The sequence below is a fragment of the Vanellus vanellus genome, assembly GCF_965231255.1.
Source record: "Vanellus vanellus genome assembly, chromosome: Z".
In the NCBI taxonomy this organism is placed as follows: domain Eukaryota; kingdom Metazoa; phylum Chordata; class Aves; order Charadriiformes; family Charadriidae; genus Vanellus; species Vanellus vanellus.
In genome coordinates, this window is record NC_138908.1 from 31,141,882 (window position 1) to 31,169,035 (window position 27,154).

A 27,154-nucleotide genomic window follows, 5' to 3' on the forward strand; every position below is an offset into this window, starting at 1 on the left:
GCCGGGCGGCACCGGCCCCGCCTCCGCCTCCCGACCGCTCCCGCACGGTCCAGCCCCGCTGTAAAACCGCCCCTCGCGCGGGCCAGGGGTGGTCTCTCTCCTCACGGTCCATCTCGGCACATTTCTTTGGACGTGGTTACTGTTAATTGTCATAATCTTTTTTTTGTTTTGTTTTGTTTTGTTTCGTATTTCTCCCCTGGGGAAATTCAACGTGGTGCTGTTGTATTTCCTTTTTCGGAGGAGGGAGGGGGAAGAAAATTCCGACCACCTCAACTTCTTTTTCTTTTTTTATTATTTTCTTTTCCCCCTCTCTTTGGAGAGAGAGGAGGGGGGGCGGCGGGAGGGTGGGGTGGGGGGAGGTGGGATGCAACGTGGACCCCGCTGTTGGTATCACCGCGTCCCGCTGACGGCCGCGGCGGCAGGGCAGGCTGGGGAGGAGAGAAGAAAGAGTTTCCGCGGCTGAAGCCTTCCCCCGGCGAGGAGCGGAGCCGTGCCGGCCGACGGCGGTGCGGGACAGGCTCACCTCCCCCCCGGCTCCCCCTCGCCTCCGCCGCCTCCGCCGCTTCCCAGCGGGGCAGCCGCAGGATGGGGAGACGGCGGTGGCTCCGGCTGCCGCCCTGCCTGCTGTGGCTGGGCTGCCTGGCGCTCTGGGCGCAGGGAGCAACCGGGCAACAAAAGCCGCCGCCGCCGCCGTTCCGCCCGGCGGGAGGAGCGGGCGGTATCTACCCTGCCGCCGCGTACCGGGAGGATGGGGCCGGTAACGCCGCAGCCGCCGGGCGGGTCCGCCGGCGAGGACAGCAGCAGGACCTGCTCCGCGGGTAGGGACGCGCCGCGCCGCGCCGCGCTCGGGCCTCTCCGCCTTCCGCAGCCCCAAATCCCCTTCCCCGCCGCCCCCCTCCCCCGCCCCGGGCAGCAGCACACACACGCACACCCCCCGCCCGCCTCCAGCCCAAACCCCGAACCCGTGGCCTTCGTTTTTTCCTTCGGTACATCTCACTTCCCACCCCCTTTAATGCGACTTTGAGGGGTTGTGATTAATTGAACTTGGTGTTTTGTCCTCGGCTGTGAAATACGGTCTTTTAATTACCGCGGTTATATTAAAAGCAGACATTGTGTGGGGCTACGTTACAGCTAACAGATGTACCACGTTGGGCTTTTTATTCAAGCATGTTACAATATTAAGATACTTTGGCATTCACTTTACTTTGGCTTCTGCTGAGAAACTATGCAAAATCTGTTTCTTTCTAGTGTTTTGAGGAGTTCTTGGTAATTTGATTTAGTTTATTAATCTTTATGGCCAGTCATCCCTTCTGCCTTGTGTCAGACGGCAGCACGAAGCCAATTTTTACGGCGAGACTTCTAAGACTGTATATGAATGCGGAGCCAAACTCATCCCTTGCATATCCTCAATAGTTCCACCAGGGATGAATGTGGCCTGCTGTTGCCTAGTCTGCTTCTCCTCTTTAAACTAACCAGTTGAACTAATATAAAATAAAATGTCTTGGAACTCCTTATAGCGGAGGAAGATTTTGTTCCTTTGGGGAGGATTTTTTGTAGACATCTTTGCTATATGCTTTTTTTGTTTCGTGCGGCTCATTTCTTCCCTTGTGTGCACATAAAACTTTGGATTCTATTTACACTGATTTATATTTTTGTATATACATTTGTTTGTTTGTCTGTGTGACAGGCCAAATGTGTGTGGCTCTAGATTCCATTCGTACTGTTGCCCTGGATGGAAAACTCTCCCTGGAGGAAATCAGTGCATTGTTCGTAAGTGTCTGACTTAAAGTTTCTGCAACCCTAGGGGTAATAATAAAAATAAATATTCTTCTGTGAGTTACAGCTCCATTCAGTATGAGAAAGGAGAATTCAGTTCTGACTTTTGCCTTATTTTTAAAAATAAGAAAGAAAAAAAGAGGTCCACGTTTCTTGTAATCAAAAGATTGGCCAATTGCTGTCTTTTCTTTGGTGTGTTTGTAAGAGGTATGTCTCCACTTAGCTTTTTAAAAAGAACATGACAACGAAGGAAAAAGGAAAAAAAACCTTCCATAAATCAAATAATCGACTGTAATAACAGGAAAAAAAAGCCAAAAGGTCTTAATATAAAGCAAGTAAAATCTGAAGTTTAGTGAAACTTCAGTGCTAGGATTGGAATTACAATTAAATGGAAACCTTTTTTACATCTGGGGTGCTTATTCTCTTGCCTGCCATTTTTAGTTGTGTTTTAATAGCTGTGAAGCATGTAGACTTGCATTACTGGCTGGTCATTACAGGTACTGTGCTGACAGATGTGGCTGTTGACATAGTTTGGCAAAAAAAAAAAAGGTGTGTGGGGGAATCAGCTCAATACTCTGGTGAGGAAACATGGTCTACCTAGAAAGGAAATGGAGAATTATGTTGAATTTTCTGTCTGTTAGGTAAAACCTGATATTAGACACATGCTTCTTGCAGTCCTTGAATTTTTAATGTGAGTCTGTTCCCGTTCATCCTACTCTGTCACCATCCCTTTTGCTGACAAGTATGCTCAATTTGGGTCCAAGAATTTGGGTCCAAGAAGATACTGCCCTTTACATAAGCAATGCATGTCTTTGTGATACTCATCTACCAAACTACAGACATCCAGGACTAAACTAGGGAAGGAACAGGTAGTAAGCCAAGATCTGCCAAACTTAAAGGTGACTTTTGGGCTGTTGCCTTATAGTTCAGGACTATCAGCCTGCTCACATCTGTTTGTTTTAAATGAGTGAATTTGTCTTGCTAATGTTTCGTATAACTGTGCTGTGTATCGCTGATTTTCAGCTGAGGTTGACCTAGCATTTCCTAGCAAAGGTTCACCATGTCATTCAGAGGAAGATGTTTGTGTCAAGACCAATGTGGAATAAGAGGAGCTCCTCAAAATTTTCAGTTCACATTTATAATCTCTTACGATATTGGCTTACTTAAATGTAAACCTGAGGTTTTAAAATGGATTTAGGCTACCTAATATGCCATTGATAGTTTTTTCAAATTCAGCTGGGTATCTAGCTCGATTGAAATCAGGGAGAGGATGATTTAGGTGCTTTCAGAAATCCTTATAAATTATCCTTAAATTAAGACTCTTGGTGCCTTTTAAAGACCTCGGTCTCAGGTCTCTTCACATCCAGAATAATCTTTGACTTACTATTAACTTAGGTGCACAAAGGACATCTTTTAGCTCCTGTTTACTTACTGGAGCTTAGTTGCAGCTCTAACATGTTTGAAGGGTGAATGGTTTTGCCAGACCATCTGTAAGATTAGCTGTGACTCTTTGCTATTTGTATTTTTGGTGGAGGTTTAAGAGCACGGATTTCTATGCTCACATTAAACATTTGTTGAGATGGTGGTCCCTCTAGCTAAAGCTGTTCAGCTAGGCAAAGCCTCCTGCACAAGATGATGGACAAGCTAGCAAACTTCTTATTGGAGATGCGTTGATTATAAAATAGTGCAGATTTTAACTGGTGATTTTAAAGTATTAGTTCATGAAGAGAGATCTATGAGCTAGTGGTAGGTCAACAGGAAACCACTGTGACCTTAGAGTGTCTTCAGCTGATAACGTGATGATGGTTCTTGGCGATCTGTGACAAATTTATGATTAAATGTGATCTTTTATCTAAAAAACAAAGGTCTGAGTGGGTTTACTTTTTCTTTAAATAAAATGAACTGTGCTGATTAAAGCATATTTAGAATATGCTTTCAGCTGTAGGGCTTTCAGTTGATAAAAAATTATTCCCTAACAGATAATAAACTAACAAAATGGCCTGAATGTAGACCTCGCTTAATCACGACATTGAGCTACGTTGTGTAAAGATGGACTGAACTGTGATATAAGGAAAACAGCCCCGTTCCCTGGGTTTGTAGAGTGCTTAAATCTGAGCCCTGTTTCTCACTTTTATGTCTGCTAATGGAAAAAGTATTTTGGATCCGTCAGTGGTGTGTCTCTAATTTCAACTGAATATCAAAATCCCACAAACTCCTTCACCTCTCATGCCTTCACATTTAGGGTATTGTTGTAGAAGAATTTAAGGAGAAATGTAGATGATCCACATCGTACCTTTTTGATGCCCAAAGAGTGGTGTCAGTGGACCATTAATGTGGCTTTGTCTACTCTCTTGTAAAGAAAATGTGGCCTTTATTGATGTATATCAAGGAGTATGCGGGTTTACAAAATCCGGTCTGGTTTGGTCATGTTCGGCATCAGTACAGAGCTTCTGATTTGGTGAAGAAAGGGTAAAAGGGACTGTTTAAATTTTGCAGGGGACATATTTGAATTCTGTAATAGGGTGAGAAAACAATTTGCTTCCTTATGGGAGTTGTGTTTCTTTTATGCATGTTTCTCTAAGTCAGAAGTGGAGCACAAGCATTTTGGGAAAGGTCTTTTCTCTGCTTTCTTTTTTTTATGTATATGGTTAGGTGTTTGTTTGTTTGTTTGTTTGTTTTTCTTTTGACGTATATAGACAGGTTTTTTTAGGTAATCAGTATATTCTTGGCATATTATCTACCAGAGGTATTTGTTGCTTCAGTGGAGATGTGTGTACAGATTATTTAGTTTTCTCGAAACCCCAAAGTTATTTACAGAGAAACTGATATTCTTCCTTGTTTTATTTTTGCTTTACAAGCTGTCTCTTGCATGATATGTACTTTTTTGAGGTATTCCTGTGCCGTACTGCCTTTTAAAGTTTCAGGCTGTCTTTTGGTGCGTTTGCCAATCCAGCTAGACATCTTCGTTTGGATCTCCTTTAGAATCTGGATTTAGCCTTTAACTGTTTTCTGTTTCTGTTATTCCTTTGTGCAATGAAACTCCCGTGGCTGGTGAGTGAGAAGGGAAGACACAACTTTGATGCATCTGGAGATAGCAGCATGGCATGCACGTTATGCACACATAGTATGGTGTGGACAGGCTTCCCTGAGATTTTTATAAAGTCACTTTCTAAATGACAACGAAGAAATATTTGAGCACAGAAAACTATATGTAGGGAAACTACACAAAATCTGCAAAGCCCAGCATCTGGACATTGACTTCCCACAAAACAGCTTTGCGTAAAGGATGGATAATCTTAGAAAAAAGAGACGCTAAAATGCCTCTAAAACAGCCATTGTAAGAGAGAAGCCATGCCATAAATTGGCATTTAGGATCTATATTGTTTATATTCATTCAAATCTTGGATTCTTGGTAAAGTTTTCTACAGGTCTTGTGGTCTAAAATATATAATTTTAATAATTTTACATTACTTGTGTAATAGGCTGGTATTTCTAATTAGGGAAAGAGTTGATTATCTGGTTTCAGTGGTCAGACCAGTGTTTGCATATGCCATATCCGCATCTGTTTGTCTTTAAATTTGTCAGAGATACTGATTATACCAAAATTCAGTTTGCTTTATTTAACTTACAATTACTTTTTCATGTATATTAACTGCCCTAATGAACTGAGCATTCAAGTGTTGTTTGTTTGTTTTTTAAAAGCAGCCGTTAACATACTTGTGGCTTTTTTCTGTAGTTTAAGACTAAGGTTACTGTTAATCACTGTCTTTTTAATTGTGTTTTTCCCCAGCGATTTGTAGAAATAGCTGCGGTGATGGATTTTGTTCCCGTCCTAACATGTGCACTTGTGCAAGTGGACAAATATCACCTACTTGTGGATCGAAATCTAGTAAGGACTTACTATATTTATTTTCATTTTAAGTAATTCTCTGTGAGTGTCAACTCAAAAATAGCTACCGTGTAAATTCTTTAAAAATAACTTGTCATCACTGCATATGCGCATGTAACTTACACTTTGGTATATCTCTAGTTTTTGATAAAGTTTGATTTACCATATGTGTGTGTTTACTCTGTGTGACAAATTGAGAAAAAAATATGTGTCTGAAGAGATAAGCAAGTTTAAATATAAATATGTGTGGTACTAACATTTTCATCAAGTCCATTTTCCTAAGAAATAAAAATCCTACAGCCTCCAAGATAATTAGAAGTTCTAAGTTGCTAAACGTAGTCATGGAAAACTCTAAAAACCCCTCTTTGTGGTTGCTTTTAAATTAATGGCTGACTAATAGCTACAAATTGGATGGCTTAGGTTGCAAAAATACCTGAGCGTAGACTTAAATACATAGGGTATATTGTATGAAGCTCATGTCTACTTTCAGACATCTCAGTTGTTATCTACGTTTGCTTTCCCAATGTGGTATTTTTGCCTAACACTGGTATCTCTCTGCCTGGGCTCCGCTGCAGTACAACAGTGCAGCATCAGGTGCATGAACGGCGGCACGTGCACGGACGACCGCTGCCAGTGCCAGAAGGGCTACGTCGGCACCTACTGCGGGCAGCGTAAGTAATTACTCTGTTGCATCTAAAACTAAATCCACATAAGTCCTGCGAGTTAACCTTCTTACTTTACATAGAGTAGGAAGATAAAAAAGCCAATGTGCTGAAATACAATGGAACGTCCACGAGAAATTTAATGCTGGTTTGGGGTATAGTGTTTAGCTGCAAGTCAGTTCATGCATGAAGTGCATTTGTATTCTCTAAAGTTCAAATTGGGCATCGAATTCACCAAATAGTTTTGGAAAATCCTTTGGGAGCAATGGCCGTATACATCCCACTCTCCTTTTACCAGATGATCACTAGTTTTTCATTCTTTTTCATTAAATTTCTGCATCTCAGAAGAACAGCCAAACTGTGATGTTAAAGCGTGCTTTTCTGTTTTCTACTTGACTAAGGAAAAAGATTAAATACAGTTCAAGCTTTTGGATACCTTTCTGGTTTGGTGACAAGCTAGGAAGTCAATTATTTGCACAGCTCTCCTTATCACAGTACAGTGTTTACAAGCTACACAAATTTAGTAAACAGTAAAAATCACTAAAGGCTGCAGGGATGAAGAAAGACTCAAAGTGTATTCTGAGGCCAGCTGGCTACTAATTAGCTGAGAAATTAATTGCTGAAGGTAGTCTGAAGGAAGTAGAGACAAACAAGAGGCAGCTAGGCAAAGAACAGTTAGACAGAATAGTGTGGAAGAACATCCTTTTGTCTTTGTCATTTTTCCAAGTGCTGGAAAGCAGTCTTGTTCTTGCTTTAGTTCTACCTGGATACAGTTCTCTAAATATTTAGGTGATAATTGTAATCCTAAAATGTGACCCTAGTCACAGTCAGATTTACTTTTAAGAGTCGCTGGCCCCTTCCTCCTTGTTTTAAAGTATTGGGTCAACACCTGAATGCTCTCAGATAGGGCATATATCCAGTGAATAAATGAAAAGAGGATTGAATTTTCAAGCAGTGAGTCTAAAGCAATCCAGAAAATCTGAACAAACTGTGGCGATTGGTCTCACTGTATAGGATAGTTAAAACTTCAAGTAAGATTGAGTACTTGTCTTCTAGACACAGTATGGAGCAAATGTCTGAAAAACCTAAATATGTCTTTATTTCTTTTTACTAAAATGTATTTGTGTTTTAAATCTACTGAAGTTAATTGTCTTACTAAAGTGTCATTGCCCATTAACTCAGTAATGTGTCACATGCCGAGAAGTATCTTCATTTTATGCATAAGATAGGTATTATCAATAAAAAGTAATTCAGTTTTCTAGTTCTTGATAAGAAGTAAGGCTTTATCACGTTTCCACATAACAGTATATTTTATGTTCCCCGTTGTGATATGAGGCATGTGTACATTTTTTCCAGTTTGAAATGTTTACCTTCTCTAGGCTGATGAGGTTCTTTTGCACTGGATACTCAAATCTGTTACAAATGCCATCTTCAGTTGGGGAGACCTGCGAAGGAAGGCAGCCTAGAGGCTTCTAGACCAAAATCTCTCTCGTTTTTCAGAGCCACTTAAAAATGGTGGGTCTGTCCTTTAAGGTGAAATACTTTGATTTGGAACATATGCTAATTCTGAACAAGGCTATACGTCCTGGAAGCAATGAGCCTGAAAATAGACAGAATTAGTTAGTTAAAGCACTATTTTAATGGTATTTTTCCACCTCGCTGAAGAACTGCCTTCCTTTCAAATTGAGAAGGTTTCAGTGCTTTGGCAGGAAGCTTTGTTCTTGATTCACACTGTTGATAAACAGCATAAGTGGCTGCTCCAAAGTCCCACAACTGTGAAGTACCTTCTCCATCTGTGTATACTGTGTATTTATACCCCCCCCAAAATAATTTCATTTCTTCTTGGGATCATTTAGGAAACAGAGTTTTTGAACGTACTTAAAGATGAGTTAAACCGGTAATTCTTTTCCCTTGCTGTAAACATCCCTTCTTCTGCCAGTGGTATCATCTCTGAGAGCTGGATTATCCGTCTCTTGGATGCCCCAAGCCTCCTTTATTGAAAAGTTTGTTGCTGTTGTGACTGAATAGCACAATTTAATATGCTCAAAAAACCTCAAAATAGTTGATGTTTTATCTGCTAACTTCGGTGATGGATATAAGTTGTTACGATTAGTGACTAGAGCTGCACAACTGTTTAAAAATATTCTCAATTTAAACATCTGCTAAGAATCTGTACTGAATATGATTAATTAAACAGCTGCTTGCAATTAGCATTAAACAGGTGCTAATTGAATTTGGGCTAATGGAATTTGTCTTGAATGATCATTATTGTTGGTGATGATGGGTAGGAAGGAGATCAGTTTGATCTTCAGGTCCAGGAAGACTTAAAGCGGTTGAGAGGAAAAAAGTTGATTTTTAATACTGCATGTGGTAATCTTTGAAATATCATTACTAGAACATTAAAAACTTTTTTTTTTTTTGTTAATTAAAGCTGTCTGTGAAAATGGCTGCCAGAATGGAGGACGGTGTATTGGACCTAATCGCTGTGCATGTGTCTACGGATTTACTGGCCCTCAGTGTGAAAGAGGTAAAAGAAATAAATAAGGAAAGAAATTATGAGGAGTTATATGCAACAACGCAGTATGTATATATTTTGTGCTGTGCATCTTCTGGCTGAGCCAATGGGCTTCCAGTAAACGATTTATTATTTGTAATTTTAGAAAGTGTCTTCCTTTTTAGTCTGATAGCCACATTTCAGATTGGCAAGTACAAAGCTGTCACAATTGGTAGGAATTTGAGCTAATTTAGACTGCTTATTTTGTTCATATAATAGCTAAAACAAGAGCTATCTTTTGCTCTCAGCTACTTGAAATAACATTACAGCAAAATTGCTGATGGTGTTAGAATTGCATAAGTGTAACTAATTAACGGATTGGTTTTCTGTATAACATGTATATTTCATAAGAGGAACTTGGGAAGTTATTTGCTGTGGCTAGTCCTATTCTACAGGAGAAAGTCAGAGATGGAGTGAAAAAAATAACCAACTACTATAATACTGAGATCAGTTCCTAAATCCATTCTTATGTAAGAAAATGTCTTAGACGTGGCTTAACTTAGAGTTTTTTCATGAACTGGGGACTCAACTAGGGTTTTATTTTAAATTTTTATGGGGAAATCCCACAGCCTTCTTTTATGGGCTTAGAGATGGTGACAAAGTCAGTGTTAATAATTCTGAACAAAATGTTTTTAGTGTTATGTGATGTGTGTGATTAGCACACAAATAATTAAGGCACTAAGTCCATATATAGTGATTTAGAATAAACCTGCTTTAGCTCTCAGAAATCTATACTTCTTGATTTTTAATGTCAGAACATTGTTTATATTTTGAAATCAAAACTGTGAAAATACAGCGATGTAGAGCTACTCAACACTAGGAATAGTTGTGGGATGTGTTCTGTGTGCGTCAACCTGACAAGTGTAACCCAAATTGCTGTCTGTTTGACATGGATTTTTAATGAGTGGGTATAGGGAGGATTGTTTATCAAAACAATAATGTTGTACATCCTTTACTATGAAGTTTTCAAGAATGATCAAAGCTGATGCTGAACGTCTTAGCAGAAATATTATTCTTTGTCTTTCTACAAGTTGTTGTGTTTGTGAATATGTGCTCTCATCAAAAAGGGTACTGAAGAACTGAGCAACCATAGTGTAAAATGCTGAGTACCGGTATGCATTGTTACCTTACTCCTTTAGTACTGACAACCTTTTGAATATTTTTAAAAGGGGCATAGGATCATTTGCATTAATAGAAAATAGAAAGTCATGTTCTTAATTCACATTAGCAGTGGATGAGACGTGCACTCAGCACAGAAGTAGACTCCTTAGACTGATAAAATAATTTAAATCAGAAAGGACTGCCAAAGGCCATCTAGTCCAATACCTGCTCAAAGCAGGTCTAATCAGATCAGCCTGTGCAGGTCCCTGTCCAGTCAGGTTTTGAACACCCTCAAGGGTGGAGATTCCACATCATCTCTGGACAACCTGTTCCAGTATTTGACCACTCTTATGGTAAAAATAAATAAATAGATAAAATCCCTAATCTAATTGCAATTTTGCATGTTCCAACTTGTATTTATTGCCTCTTGTCTGATTGCTGTGGGCCTCCAAGAAGAGTCTGTATCATCTGAACAGGCAGGAATAAAGTCCCCTTGAAACCTTGTCTTCTTAAGGCTGGGTGAATTTGGGTCCCTCAGCCTCTCCACACAGGGCAAGTTCTCTAGCTCCCTGACCAATGGGGTGGCCCTCCCCCGGATGTTCTTGAGTATGTCCATTTTTTTCTTGTATTGGGAGTCCAAAGCTGGACATGGTACTCTGATGCAGTCTTACAAGTGCCAAATGGAGGTAAAGGACCACTTCCCTGGGTTGGATACTACACTTACTCTGATACAGCCTATGCAGCTGGCCTTCTCTGCTGCAAGGATACACTGCTGCTTCATGTTCAGGTTGTTGTCTACTAAGACCACCGTAATCCCTTTCTCAGAGCTGCTTTGCAGGCAGTTAGCCTCCAGCCTATTGTGTTCCATCAGGTTACTCCATCCCAGATGTGAGACTTCCTTTGCTTTTGCTGAACTTCATGAGATAACTGTCCACCCATTTTTTCTAAGCTGTCCAGATCACTCTGAGTAGCAGCTCTACCCTCCATCATATTGACTGGTGCTCCAAATTTGGTGTCATCCACAGTCTTGCTGAGAGTGCACTCTTATACCATCACCCAGGTTGTTACTGAAGGCATTGAACTATTTGTCACAGTAGTCATCCCTGAGGGACTGCAGTAGTTTCCTGGCCTCTAGCTGGACTTTGCTGATCACAACCCTTTGGGCCAGCAGTCCAGCCGGTTTTCCACTCACCTTATCTATTATTCACTTATCCAGCTTGTATCTCACCAATCACAATGTCTCTATGGGAGCCTGTCTCAAAAACCTTCCTCAAGTCAAGCGACATCTGCTGCTCTCTGCTTGTCCTGGGCACCAGTGACCTCAGGGTTGAAAGCAGTGATGACATTTGTCCTTGGTGAACCCATGCTGGCCAGTCCCAGACACCTTCTTGACATTCATGTGTTTAGAAACGGCTCCTGAGGGGAATCCTGTGGAATTCTCTGTTTCAAATACAGCTCTGAAGTGCTCAAAGCTGTATATATATTCTGAAAATATCTTGCACCATTTTTTTTTTGCATTTGTTGACTGTTGACTGGAGATAATTTCCATTTAGATGAAGGAAGTAACTAGACCAAACACTGAAAAAGCAGGAGTTTCTATTTGCTCTTCCAGGCTGTTTTGTATACCCACTAGATGTCACAAGCAACAGAGAAATGTAAGGGATGAATTTGTTTCTTTGTCTCTAATTGCTTGTTGCTTTCATTCTTAAAACCAGATTTATGGACTTCTTTTCATCACTGTTGGCTTAAGTTTTTGCTGTTTCACGTTACATCCAGCCCTTTCTCTCTAGTTGCTTTTTGTGAACCAAGTGCAAGGACTCACATCTTCTATATTTTGTTTAGTGGGTAAACAGGAAGCATTATTTTGTTAAAAGCTCTGTTAGTATTTACAGCCATTTTTCAGAAATATGTCTTTCTAGAATGTATACCCACCTTCTTGCTAAAATAAGAGACTACCAAGTCTGTCAGTTTGGGATAGATTTTCAAGGGATTGGACAATGTTAGATTGCTTTATAGTTCAAGCCTTAGTTCAGATGGAGCTTACATTTGTCCAGATTCAGCAGTTTAAGCTATGTATCCAAGATGGATGATAGTTATAGATGAACTATAGCATGATATAATTGTAATATTGCAAATTGATTTTTTTTTATTTCTTTCATTCAGATATATTTTTTTTTAATTTATTGCTAGACAACTTGGTAAGCTTGCTTTTTATCTCAGACAGAATCAACATTCCTCGTTCAGACTTGCTTCTATTCTCTGACTAGAATCAGGACTGTGGAATCACGTTAATACATATGACAGACTCCAGCTCTGATAATGGCTCAGAGTTTTTAATAACAATGCTTATACTTGAAATAGGTTGACTTGTGTAAAAGATTCTAGTAGGTATGGGTATTATAACTTTTGTGGTGATGAAACTCTTGAAGTTTGTGTTCTTACAATTCATGGTGAAACTTTAAGCTGCAGAATTCAAGCCATATAAAGGAATTAAACACCAGTATTTTGGCATCCATATTTCTTGTCTGTCCTTGAAAGTCTTAGCCTTTCAATTCTATGTGTAGAATGCTATTGTTATATGATATTTAAGCTTACATTACATAGTTACTTGGAAATCGAGTTATTGTAATTAAAATTTTACATCTTACATGAAATTCGAGGTAGAAAGCCAAATTTGGTTCTTTCACTGCCACAAAAATACAACATATAGGTAATATATAATTACATATATAATTTGCATATCTAGTGTAATATAATATGCTTTTACGACAGTGGACAGGCTAAGTAAAATTTCACCTGGTCTCTTACCTTGGTGTTGCCTAGACTTTCTTATATTCAAGAACAGAAGCTGTTACTAATTTATTGTAATATTATTCAGTTAAAGAAACACGAATGCTGTAGTATATCTTGGTAATGACTATAAGAAGTCTCTAATATAGTAACTGCAAATATTAATTTTTTTTATGGTTTACATGAAAAAACTGTAAAAGATACCTTAAATGCATATTCTGTTCAAACGTATTTTGTAATTTACACTTTTAACCTAATAATAAGTTCATGCTTTCCAATAAAAAGCAAAAGACGGTGATTTCTTCATCTGTTGGTTGCAATAGTTGCCTGTAATACTTTATAGTAAGAAATGCCTCTGTAGTTTAACTTTAAACTGAGTTTAGCAGCAGTTCATAACTCTTTAACTAAAATTTTATAGTTTAAGGTAATGTGAACTTCCGTTGCAAATAACATCAGAGTTGTAACAGATTTTGTTTGGTTATTTTTATTTTTTTTACATTGCTGTGTTTTAAATGCATACTTTTTATTGTTCTGTAAATTAAGTTCTTTTAAATTAGGTATTTTCTTCCTAATATAGAACATATGTAGCTTTCCTTCAGATTGGCCTCCCAGCCTCAGTTATATGATAAAACGTGACTGCTTGTTCAGCTATCTGGGCTCCGAGCAGACTAATTTCCGGGCTGGAGACAGGAGGCTGAGCAGTAACTAATGACTGGCATGATTACAGTATTTAACTTGAGACTTGCTGCTGGGTTAACAAGAAAGCAGAACCTGTTTGGGAGCTTGTGCTTTACTTTTTCTGATATATACAATGACCTGTTACATTTCCTATCAAAGTCTGTTCTTTTGGTCAGCTTCTTGCCTTTGAGTTGTAAACACACAAGGTTTGAGCATTTGATTTTGTCTGTTTTGTTGTGTTTGTTGTTTTTTTTTTTAGGGAAAAAAAATAGATGTTGAAATTTGCTGTTCGATTTTTCCCAGTGAAAAATAATTGAAAAAAAAAAAAAAACAACCCAGAATGATTGAGAGGGCTAATCCTCAGTTTTACACATAAGAGCAGTTTTTTCCTAGCATAACCTGTTCCTTTGGTTTCTCAAGACTGACCGAGCAAATGATATTTGTATTACTGCACACGGCCTGTGCATTCTTTTTAACTGATGATCTGTAGAGGTATGAAGCTGTGGAAAAGCAATTATGTTTTCTTTCTTCTTTATCATGGGTTAAAGGGAGGAAGAAGCAGTGGGAAAGGTGAAACCTGTCACTGATCTAAGTTTGCCTTCATCTCATGTGGAAGGAGAAAGAACAGTACTCGCTTACTCTGTACATAAGTAGCTTATAAAGGGAAGCAAAATGGTTTGGACTGAGTAGAAATGCAGAGCTTTGGGAGAATATGCTTTTGAAGAAGGGACAGGATTTCAGATAAAGCTATCAGGCTTGGGCAGGTGAGAAAAGAGCAAAAATGAAGAAATAGAATAGTTGTGTATAGTGTGAGAACGTCTGAAAGGGGGAGTTTTGGGTTGTTCTCAGGAAAATTGCTGGCAATGTGTCTTAGCCCAGTGTGTTTGCTGCACCTGATATTCCCAGTACAAGTGTCTGGACACTTCCTCTGGCTGTCTGGATTTTGGAATTCCTGTCTATCAAAGGAGTCGAGAGCCCATACTTCATGACAGATGCGGTAAATCGGTGATCAGGGCAGCTGCCTCCTACAGGTTCTTACTGGGTTAATAGGTAAGACTCTGCATAGATGCAGCTGAGGAGTCAGTAGAAACCCTCCCCTGTGCAAGGCAGCAATTTTTATGCCAGCTCTGCCATGCCTACAGGAACTTGACCCACGTGATTGAAGAGTCCTAGGAGGGACAGCAGCAGAGTAAGTGAAGAGTCCCTGGGGTTGGAGAACAGGATGCTGCAGAGGAGAGTGAGAAAGGTTTGAGGCAGAGGATGTAACTGAAATAGAGGTTCATTTTGTGGGGTCGGAGAGCATACATCTAGCATTATATTTGAGATCAGTTACCTTCATCTGACCCTCCCCAATAGCAAAATAATCGGTGATGATCCTGTTTAAGGGCAATAGAAGAAAAAGGGGGAAAAAGAAAAAAAGGTTTTCTTCAAGCTGGGAAGAGGATGAAGAAGCTAATCAACAGCACAAAGAAAGAGGTAGGAGGAAGCAAAAGGCATGGTCAGTGAAAGTGTTAACAGTATGTATTAACTGAGGGAAAAGAGGAAAGAACAATGAAAAGAACTGAAGTGGCGCTGTGCTGAAGAAACTGATCAGCACTTAAAAGTTATAAAGATATTTTGGACTAATACACATGAATAAAACTAAGCCTATATAGCAAACTGGCACAATTTCATATAGGGCTTAATACTTCTCAAATATATTTTTGTTCTAAAGAAAACATACAATTCATATGTAGTCTGTAGTGCTGCTGAAGATGCTTGTGTGTGCTTAAGTGACAGTGATTAGGTGTAACTGAAGGACGGAGGGAATGCTGTTCACTGTAGAGAGGTTGGTGCTGGTCTTTTCTCACAGGTAATTAATGACAGAACAAGAGGGAATGGCTTCAAGCTCCAACAGGGTAGATTTAGACTGGACATTAGGAAAGAATTCTTCACAGAAAGAGTGGTCAGGCATTGGAGTAGACTGCCCAGGGAGGTGGTTGAGTCACCATCCCTGGATGTGTTTAAGAGATGTTTAGATGTGGTGTTGGGGGATATGGTGTAGGGGAGAACTTTGTAGAGTAGGGTAGATGGTTGGACTCGATGATCCCAAGGTTCTCTTCTAACCTAGACAATTCTATGATTCTATGATTCTTTAAGAAACTAGTCTTTCCTTGGACGGGTATTCAAAAGTTCTTTTAACTTTACATGACTTTTCCATAGCTGTCAATGGTAGCAGTAGCATGAGAAGAAGTGAAAACTTTTGGGGGATGTATTCAGGTCTTGTGCATTTGGTCTTACCCCTGGCAGAACTTCTTGCCATGCAAGCTGTGGCAGGTTATGTTCCAGAGGTTTCCTGTCTGCCAGCTGTGGCGTGCTGCTGCACGAGCAGTTATTAAAGTACCTGTACTTTTTCCCAAGCTGCATGGTTTAATTTATCTGTCCCCCAATGATTGTAAACTTTGTTCAGGTGCTTAACAGCAAAAATGCTCTTTTGATCAGTGACCTCTTCTCTTTTTTGTAGGAGTTGTGGGAATGTAGCTTTTTAATTTTGCTGGGTTTTGCTTTATAGTGGCTACTGTTAGCCTGAACTGAAATAGAGGTTCTTTATGTGGGTTAGGATGTGTGTGTGTATGTGTAAGTGGGACCGCGGTCTGAAGAGCTAACCGGACAAAGGAAGTATTATTACTCTCCTCCCTGCCCCCAAAACAGGCTGAGGCACGTGAGGTTGTTACTTGTTGAAGGCTGAGCAGAGAAGCTTCAGCAAACTCAGCAATCAACCAAATATCCTCAGTTTCAGTCTGAGTTTTTAACTGGGGGGGTTCATCCTGCCTGTTTTATTAAGGTGGTGTAAGACTCTTGAATTTTGCATGTTCTAGGAGTGAGTATAAATTAAAATGCAGGGCATTTTAGGAAAAGGCAGGAAGAAAGCAAGGCAATACGATTAAATAAAAAATAATTACTAAATGCTGCTCTCAAATATCAGCCAGCGTTCTTTTCTTCTTGACATAGGGCCATGTGTCCTGGTGTCTTTTTTTTTTTTTTTTTTGAGTGCACAGTAAGTGGAATACTTACCTGCAAAACACCAGTTTAATTCATTTTTAGTCTGCTTTTTGCCATTGGGAAGTGGAGCATTTGGTCTTGAGATATTTTCTGCTGGTTTGTAAAGGAGTCATTCAGGGCCTGTTGAGTGGAAAAAAACTCAAACATTAGTTCACTGTAGCAAACTCAATCTACATGGTCCAGTTCACAGAGGGTACTCATCACCACTGCGGTAAACACAAGAGTTACATCATCAACTTTAAGTCTAATTTAACTAAAATCAGTTAAGTTTAATCAATTTAACTAAAAATAAGTTAGTCGTAGCTTACAGCTCTACAAAATGTGAATTTTCCTAAAATCACCATGCATTCCTACTTAGTTTATTTTCTAAGTTTTCTGTTAAAAGACATATTTGTCAGCTTTTTCCACACATTGTGGAAGGCTGATTATAAGCAAAATGCCACAGTGGTGATTTTATTTAAAAAAAAAAAAATAAGCTTCAGTTTAAAATAAAAAACACACCTCTAATTTCTCTTGGAGATAGTAAGATAGTAATTGCAAACACCTGCATCAATAAAAGGTAAAATTTTATCTGACAGTTAAGTACCTGATTTGTGAAAATAGGTCAGATTATCTGTGTTAGAAGAACCTGCTAGTTATTTTCATTGTTTGAGACTAGAGGTGTCATCAGGTGTTTATAATACATAAAGTGCAGTCCCTGTTCTGAGAACTCCATTTCCTTCTACAGGTTCAGACCTGTAGATATGTGCATACATCAGTCTTTTATGGGTTACAGTAGTTCTGAAGGGCAAATTCAGAAAGCTGCTTTCATGCTCTTAGATATCAATAGCTACTAGGATTACAGGACATTGTCACTACGTTACCTGGTTTTGCCATCCATTATGGTCTCCAATAACAAGGTTTTCAGGCTTTCCTTCTCTCGCCTTTCACAAGCTAATAAATAACTGTCTCTAAAGCATTCAAAAACCTGAGGTGTCTACAGTGTATATGTTTATTTGTTGTTAGCAGGTATCTGAAAATCTCTTCTAGCTGTGCAAAAGATTTAACATTTTGCAATTTAAAACAAGACATGCATAATGCATGGCAGTAACGATTAAGAGAGTAGTGTAATCCCAGTCAGCGTCTTTCTCTTATTTTCTTCGTTTCCTTTGTTTGGGTTGTTCAGGATGTGGTGATTAGTATTCCCTCCCTCTTGTCCACTTTTCCTCTGGTTGTGTTATCTTAGTCTGTTAGATAAGTATCTATCAATGGGTACAGCAAACAAAGTCACTTTATACTAGAATGCTAATAATATAGAGCATATACTTGTAAGTTACTTCAATAATTCTCACAGTGAGTGTCGTACATGTTGCATGTCGTACAGCAATGATCATGGTAGCAGACACGGTGGCTGTGAACCTACAGTTCATGGATGCAATGGCAGCATGATCGTTTAGCTAAGAGGGATCAAAGCACCATTGTACTAAACTGAACAAAGGCAGTCTCTGGTCTGCAGCGTTCCTGTGGCCTGTTAATACAAATGAGAAGAGGGAAGGATGCTTCAACTGAATATAGGCCTTCTCAGGAAGCCAACAGTAACAGGGAACCCTTCCTTTTAAAAGGGATGGTGTGACTGGAGAATCAGTTCCTTCCATTCATTTTGTGGGGAAATCAAACCTTGCGGGAAGCAGAGAGCTCTGGGCATCCTTCGTTCTGAGTGACTTCTGAACAGCACAAGTTATCAGAAGTAGCCTCTGCCCACCTCCCAATTCCAAAAGCCCTGAGTATAGAGCAGTTACAGGTTCCTTGAGAGCTGAAACTGCTGAGGAAAAAAAATAATGAAAAAAAAAACCACAAAATTTGAATGTGACCCTATGTTTCTATCCACAAACATTAAGCACCAGCAAAAGAAAAATGTAAAAATCCTACAACAAAGCAGCCTTGTTACTTTTTACCGTAGCTAGTTTTGAAGCACTTAAAACCTTTAATTTGTTTATTTCTATAATGGTTATAAATGTTTGAAATTGTGTTGAATTTCTGTATTGCTTATTATAAGTACTTGTGTAAAACTTGAAAAACTTGAAAAAACTTCAAAAACTCTACCCATAAAGACATGCTGCTAACTTATAATTTGAAACACTTTTCACGTTGTATAGATTTTTATATTATCCAAGAACATTCGGTGAATGAAAAAGAAGCTCTTGAAAATGCCTGCAGAGGAAGTCACAGCATACAGGAGAGCTGTCGTACAATATCAGACCAAAGTGGTGGTCGAGGCTAGGATCCCATTTCTGCCAGTAGCCAGTTTAACAGGAAAAGTGGCACAGCTACATTTTTTTTTTTTTTTTTTTTTTTGCCAGGGTCAGGTAATTTTGTCGCTCCGGATTTTTCTGAGCAAGTGGCATTGTAATAGTTTTTAACACTTTGTCATTAATTTTTCTCTGGTGCTTGTGACCAGCTTTGTTTGTCCCTTTCCTCACTCCTGAGATCACTCAGGACTACATGAATCTGTGTGTGTCCCAACACTCCTTCCAGTGTGAAAATTAGTCACATGCTCCCTATTTCCTTTTTCTTGTTTTTACCCATATAAGGAACTTCCTTCATGTTTTGTGCCTTGTTTTCTTGAAAAGCCTACGGTTGAGGTCCTTTGGGTATCCCGCTAGACTGTGTCTGCTTCCACCTAATAAGTGTGTTGATTCATTAAGGAACTACACTAGGTATATAGGGTTTGATTTTCTTTCACAAAAGCCACATTCAGTCTTCCACGATACTGTACGTATCAGTATTCTTACATCAATTAAAACCTAGCTGTTGAAAAAAGGTGGCTTATGGCATATTTCTTGACTCTGAATATTTATGAAATTCATATTGGTGTGGGGATGGGTTTAGAAATGGAAACTACAGGAATTCTGTAATTTCTTGCCTTTTTTTTAATGCAAAGATACATGAATTTCTGTAAACTTGGTAATAAAGTCATCTGTGGCTCTGTGGGGTCTATGTCTTACTTTTGCCCTCTTGTCTTAATCTGCTTCATTGGCTTAAGTTAATCGTCTGGTTTTTAAACTGCAGTCACGGATTCTTTGTATAGAAACAAATAATCTTCTTGGGAATGTTCCACTTCCTCCCCTTATTCTATATGACATTTTTTGTTATTAATGTCAAGTTTTGAAAAGAAGTCTTTAAATGGAAAACTTTTAATTGTCCTTGGAGGACAGCATGAAAATTCAAGAACAAGATTTTCACTGTTTTCCAATCTAAGTTTTAGGAAGATTTTCAAGTCTTGATTGGGTGAATCAAAAAGTAGTTTTGTCTCCCATCCTTGGTCATTGACCTGCAGGCTGAGAGCATCCACAAAAACCAATTGTTGCAAATATGGGAACTGGACAGAGGCTGTCAGTCCAAAAATCCGGTGCCTTGGACTGAAGCTTTGTCATATACAAGTGATTAAAGGAAACCAAACACCTCCTGTGGTGGGTTGACCCTGGCTGGCAGGTAAGCCCCCATCCAGCCACTTGCTCACTCCCCCACGGTGGGGTGAGGGAAAGAAACTGAAGGGCAAAAGCTGAAAACACATGGGTCAAGATAAATACATTTTGATAGGTGAAGCACAGTAGTCCCCACAAGCAAAGCAAAATAGGGAATTTATTGGCGATATCCCGTCGGCAGGCAGCTGTGAAGCCCTTTTCTGGAAAGCAGAGTTTCTGCATGCGTAACAGTTACTTGGAAAGACAAACACCATAACCACAAACCTCCCACCTTCCTCCTCCTTTCCCCCAGCTTTTTTGTGCTGAGCCTGAAATCATGTGGTATGGAATATCCCTCTGGAGAGCTGGAGTCCACTCCCAGCCTCTTGACCAACCCCAGCCTCCTCGATGAGGAGAGCAGAGGGAGAAAAGGATGAAGAAAGAAGACCTTGACACTGTGTGAGCACTGCTCAGCCACGGCCAAAACACTGGTGTGTTCCCAACACTGTTTTAGTCACAAATCCAAAACACTGCTTTGCTACCGGTTGCGGTGAAGAAAATTAACTCCGTCCCAGCCAGACCCAGTACACCTCCCAAAAAGTTTCCCAGACTTTATCGTGGACTTTTTATTTAGGAAAATAAAGGAATAGATAGGAATTTTCCAGAATTCAACTTTAATTGAAACTCACATTACTTTTTACTTAAATTAAAAATTTAATTATTGGCACAGCAAATTGAAAATAAACTATAATGCCATCACTGAAGTTTGACAGATTCCACTGTGTTAAGCACTGGTGTCCTGGGTTGTTTGACCTTTATTCACAGTTTCAGCTTGTGTCATAACTACAAATCCAATAGTTTTCTGTGCATTGATTTGTCAGATTTATATGCAAAATGAATCACTGCAGTGAGATTTGTGTGTGTAAGCTTTGTTATTCCAGTTGTTACCACATGGTAGTTCCTCTGAGTTCTTTTATAAAAACAGGTGAGAAAACAGTGAGAAAAGCTGCTGTTCTGAAAACAGTGAGATAACAGCATTTTACTTATTTTTACAAGTTTTCAAGACTATGTGAGGTGATGTTGGTCCTTTTCTCTTTCCTCTAGTTTCCAGAGCCCCCAAAACACCTTCTGGGTTTTGCCATACCCATGATATTTTCATAGTAAGATGCCCAGATGATATGGTGAACATTTATTGTAGATTGCTTAACTTACATAATTGACTAGTTGACTGTTCTGTGACTTGTTTATTATGGTGTCAACACATTTTATCTATGGCTTTAGGTATTGATGAATAACTGCCCTGAAGCATCATAAGCCTTCTCGTTCTTTTGGCATACCAAAGTGATGTGATGCTCTTTGCCCCGAGTGAATGTTTGTCGCCATTTTTGTGTGTGGCAATAATGCCAGTGTGGCCTTATGTCAATATAGGAAATGTATGAATAATTCAATAGAATTGTTTCAATAGAACAAACAAGTATTTTCTGTAGAGTAAAAACAGATTTTTGATTCATGTTGTTCCTATACACTCATGGGGGCTGCTGTGACGTGGTTTGTGTGTTTTTGCAAGTGACTCCTGCTGTTCAAAAAAATGTAATTTTTTTAACCTGGAAAGTTGCATTTCCTCTTTCTTTTTCCTTTTCAAAAATGTTTGTGTCACCAGCCCATAAAACAGGAATAATACCATATAGCCAGTTGCATAGAACAACAAGAACAAATCAGTGTGTATATGTATACTAAGATTAAAATTCTTTGAAAGGATTTATTTAGTAATTCATATAGTCATAGAAATCATCATCATAATTTGAAAAACAGTCAAAGAAGAATTAACTACATTGTATTTGTTTTTTGGGAAGAAGCAAGAACATGGCCAAAACAAAAAATGTCACACAAAGCATGTAACTGACAAATATTTAACAAAATTATGAAAAGGAGTGTTTAATAAGAGAGTTGCCCTGAGTCCTTTCGGAGGACAGTATTTTTTTCCTCCTTTAGAAGTTGCATGCTCAGACTGGTTTGCTCTCTAATTCCTCCCAAAGAGCCAATGATGGTTCTGGTGGTCTAGATTTTCTGGTTGCTCTAAATGGAAGGAAGGGAGGGTGTTATTTGCTCAAGTTTCTTAGGACTTGAAATTTTGTAAATAACAGACAGACGTAGATGACAGGTATCTATCTTTCAATACAATGGAAAGCAAAGTGCTATCAGGAATCTAAAATAATTTATTAGTAGTAATTAAGTTGATAACAATAAGGTGATTTAATTGTAACTGATATTTAGATTAAGTGTCATTGGGTCAATATTAAATATGTTTCTAGTATAGTTACGACTTTTCATGGTCTAGTAAATGTAGAAGAAAATGATGGTGTTTTCAGGCAACTACCGCCTTAGGAACACTGGTTTGTAAAAGCCCATTGCTGGCCTCTCTTTAGATGACTCTATAAAGAGAAGATTTTTATTATTTAATTGCTACCTTAAATTAGCCAACTAATAGCCAATGATATGCGAAGTGTTCAAAGCATGAAAAGCCCAAAAGAACAGCAAAGGAAAAGTCAATGGAAATAATAAATAAAGCAGGAGTTGCAATATTCCTTGTGAAGCAATGGTGGAAGGAAAACAGTCAGGAACAGAACTGAATAGAATAAAAGCAGCGTGGGTAAATGGTAAAGTCTGCATCAGACAGGGATTGACAAAAAGCATTTTGATGAGCCCCATGGAAAATGAAGACATTAGTGCTTAAGGTCAGTTCATAGCCAAGTTTCAACACATTTTCTGTTCGCAGCAGCGGAGCTGTACACGCTCTAACACTATCAGCACATTTGAAAAAGCTGTAGTAAGTTATTGGCTGGAAGTCTTGACATGCTGCTAAACTTGCAGAGGTGTTAAAAGCCGTGCAACAAGGATTTTGGATAAATTTCAGAAAAAGCAGGAGCGATATCACTTAGATCAGTTCTTACTGATCTTAAAGTGAAAAAAAAAAAGAAGTAATAATAATCCTTCTAAAGGAAATATTACTAGAAGAGTAGTGGCACAGGTCTGCCTGCTCTGCTCTGAATCTTCAGCTGCTCTATCTGCCCCATTAAGGACACTCACCTCAGCATGTGGCTTTGTGGTGCTGTGACAATCTTGCTACTTTTTTAGCATCTTTGTGTGTTTTGCCATTGTGGTGTGAAATTTATTTTTCAAAAAAGAAACTGTTGACTCCTGATGTGGCAGGTTATTGTGCAAATCACTATTTTGGAGAGTTAGTCATCTTCAGATTTAAGGAAATGTTTCCTGATGATTGTATTTTGCCTGTGCAGCTTAACATACAATGCAGACTTTTCTGATTCGTGCACAGCTTTGCATTTTTTGTGAGCTTTGAGCTGATTTTCAAGTAGGGTATGGTGTACATCATGTGTCCTGAACAAATGGAAGATTTTGTCATTCCAGCCAATGGCTTAATAAACATGGTCATCTATTCTTAATCAGGGCTGAGGAGGGATGGAATATTTTGCAGTCTGATGACCATGTATGGTCTCTTCTCTGCTTGATTTTTTTCCTCTTGGGAGGCAGGTGTGTAATACTGTTTTAATGTGAGTACAGTAGCTAACATTGTCTACCAAGAAAAACTATTTTACATCTGTCTTGCATTATACTGACTCTTAGCCTGCAAGAATCCAGTAAGATTAAGTGTCCTGATTTTTCAAAGTTGATGAACAACATTTCTCTTACTGACTTTATTAGGAGCTCCAGGTGCTTCTTGGAAATCAGGCTCTGATATAACTAACAGGCTCGCAGAGAACCTCCCGTTCATTATGCTTTCAATAAGTGCAACTCAGCAAGGAAAAATATGTTTACAGCTGATGTCCAGACCTTCTCTTCACACCTTAAATCTGTCAGATTAAAATTTTTATCATGCAGGAGTCTTTCTGTTGTCTCTCTGTAGCTATAAATCTCTGGCTTCAATTCCCTGCCATGCCTAAAATGACACATCTCCCTACTGTCATGATACCCAACCCTGTAGCCTGCTTTTTCCTTTCTGCTCTGATCTTCCTCCCTAATTATCCTCTCATGTTGGGGTGAGACACAGTAGGCTGTTTCTGTTATCCTCCCTATACTTTCAGCGTTGGTGTGTATTTCCAGAGTGGGTATATCACGCCTCAGTTCCTGACTCTGCGTTATGCTGAATCTGCGGTTTTCTTGTTGGGACTGGCAGTAAGTGACCTCTGTGTGTGAGCTAAAATTTTGCTCTTCATCTGGTTCAAGACCTCCCTCTTTGTGTCTAAAACTTAAAACCTGGTTTATATGCTAGATACAGAGAGTATTTTCAGTTCTTTTCAGCCTTTGTGCCTTGTAGCATAAATGACAAGAAGAATATAAAGGGAGAATCCATGTTAATTTTTGACATAATTTCAACTGTTTTAACTGATGGATCATACTGTAATGTGACTTTTTAGACCTCGTACTACCGAAGACGACATGTACCTACCTAATGCTTAGCTGTCTGATGCCCCAAAACTTTCATTGCTTCTGAATAGTTGTAGAATGCAAGCTTAATCTGCAATATCTATAGTAAATGGAAAGTTTAAGCAAGACCTCCCAGCTAAACCAAAACCATCTGAAAATAATAAAATGTAACAATGGAAGAGACATTTTCCAGTATAGAAATTATATCATTTGAAACTGTAAGATATTTTCTGTCCTGAGAAACAATTTATTTATTTTTTTTAAACCCTGGCTGATTGAAAGTTAGAGATCAGTGTCAGAAAATTAAGTGGTACAATTTAGAATCTAATCTTGTGTTCATTAGGTAAAGGATTCCTTTGGTTATTTGACTGCTGTATGAAAATGTGGCAATTTGTGCACGTATGTGAAAAGATGTTCCCTCTCCATTTTAGAATTAAGGTGTATAATGCAAAGTTCTTTACTGACAAAAATTTTATTGCAGTGTAATTACATAACATTTTCACTCTTTCTCTGATTTGTAGAACAGCAACTAATGCTTCTGTTTTCAGTCCCCTTTTTGGACCCTTTTATTTGCTTATTGTAAATGCAGACTGAGCTGTGCCGCTGTGCACCACTGCAGAGGTCTAAGGCTCCCCAAGGCCATCACGATCCTGCCAGAGGAAGAACTTTCACAGCAAGCTGCAATTACTGTTTTATTACTGTAAAGTGGCTGATGTTGCTCCTGTATAACCCTACATCTTGCCCATAGCAAAGACGTTTTGATTGAGGTGGAAGAAGGGGCTTTAGAAAGTGATGTCTGTGATTTCTGACGGTTGCTGGAGCAATCACCCTCACTTATAAACCACTATAGGGAAGGTGATTAATGCTGTCTGAACTTTGTGAGACATCAGGTTGCTCACAGATAGGCCAGCATCATGAGCAGAGTAAAGCTATCTTTTTATCTGCCCCTGACAAGGTGTCCAGAGCACAGTTTGAGTGTGGCACTAGGAATCACCAGAGTTCTTTGTTCTTTTCTGCCTGGGAATCATTTCACTTCATTTTATTAACATGTCTTAGATGATGAAAACTTTTGTAATTTGATGAGTATCTTACAATACAAAGCAGTATAAAAGTTATTTAAACTACAGATCTTAACATTAGTTAAGCAAAAACTTTTCTAACCAAAGAATTTTCTTTTGTTTCATTTTCTGAGACAGTAGCTTTAAGAAGTAGAGTAGTTTTCTTCTGGTGTAATTGTGTTTCAGTAAATTTCCTTTTTATTAATGCTATTACACTCCAAGTGTGTAATTCTATTGCTTCATAGTGTTATGTTTTTACAATTCCCTTCTGTTTCTATTGCCAGTCCTCTGCCTGAAGTTACTCTGCTTATCGTCTAAATCAAACATATAAGGTTCAAAATTACAACAAACTTGAACCAAAAGCATAGTTACTTTTGATGCATGCCTATTTCTAAAATATAACACCATAACAAGCAATATTTTTTTTAATGCTTTCATTTATTGTTAAGATTTTGAGGGTACTTTAAGAAGGAAAAAACAAACATAGGAAAATGTGTAGAATGGATTAGGAGAGGAAGGGGTGGGGACTGCCTGTAAAAGAAGTTGAAGAAACCTAACACAGAAACTTGTAACAAATCCAGCTTTCTTGAAATCTAGTGGAAAGATTTCTATTCATTTCAGTCGGGTTAACTAAGGCCTCCGAAGGAGGAAAGGAAAAGCCCTTGAATGCATGGGATAGGTTTTTGCTTCTGTGTTGGTTTCTAGTAACATCTGAAAATACAGTGACATAGAGACATCAATTAAAGCACACTTATGGAGATGCTTTCTGAAGGAAGGCCTGGAGGGGAAGATACCTCTCACTAGACTAGTTTACATAATTAAACAAACCAGACAAACCCTGAGTCTTTTCAGATGTGAGAAGGGGACAGAGATCCCAATTACTTAGACATTTTTCTTCAACTGTTTTGGCTTTATCTAATAAAAGAGCTTACCTTTCTGTATACTTTTTAGGTAAAACTATGTATCTAAACTAAAAAAGCTCTAGTAGTACAAATTCTTACAAGATAATTTTCTGGTCAAAACAGTCAAAGAGCCAACCCATCCTCATCAGCTGTGTTAATTCACTTTCAAAAGCTGGAAACAAGAAGAGATGAAATCTCACAATAATTAAAGTGGTGTAAAGGATTAGTGTTTGTCCCTTGAATTTTTTAGCTCTAAGTAAGGACTTAATTGATGCAATGTAGTCACAGTTGTTTAATTGATAAGTTGTTTAATTGATACTTTGTAGTCATAGTTGTTTTTAATATTTAAAACTATGTCAGGAAATTTTGAACAATGCTATGTTAATGAATTGTTAAGCTGAAATAGCTCCATAGCAGAAGGGGTCATAGACAAAAAAAGCAAACACAGGCCTTTATTAGCAATATGCAGGCAATTAAAATTTCAAATTACTTTATACTTTGAGTAGGCTTTGGAGGTTCCTCTCTCTCTCTCTTTCTCTTTCTCTTTCTCTCTCTTTCTCTCTCTCTCTCTCTCTCTTTTTTTTTCCCTGCCCTGGTATTGGTAGAAGGTTTTGAGTAACTTTCACTGTTTGTTGTCAGTCTAGTATTTAAAAAATTGTCCTTTGGAAGTGAAGTAGGAAATGTAAATTAAAAAACATTTTTACACATCATCAGTAGTCTCAAAGAGAATTCTACTGTTAAACTGTTGAACTGTTGAAACTTGTGGGGTGTATTGGTAGTGTCAGTTATGTCATTACTCTGGGTTTTTTTAGTGGT

At 38.7% G+C, this 27,154-nt stretch overlaps 1 protein-coding gene across 1 annotated transcript in view; it reads left to right on the forward strand.

Annotated features, from left to right (window-relative positions):
* Positions 1–585: 585 nt before the first annotated feature.
* The window catches only part of FBN2 (fibrillin 2), a gene marked incomplete at both ends in the record, with an annotated part of 173,634 nt that continues 147,065 nt past the window's right edge, over positions 586–27,154 (forward strand). Inside the window, 5 exon segments of the mRNA XM_082498059.1 lie at positions 586–818; positions 1,688–1,770; positions 5,567–5,665; positions 6,241–6,336; positions 8,759–8,854. Of these exon segments, the coding sequence (XP_082354185.1) occupies positions 586–818; positions 1,688–1,770; positions 5,567–5,665; positions 6,241–6,336; positions 8,759–8,854 (607 nt within the window).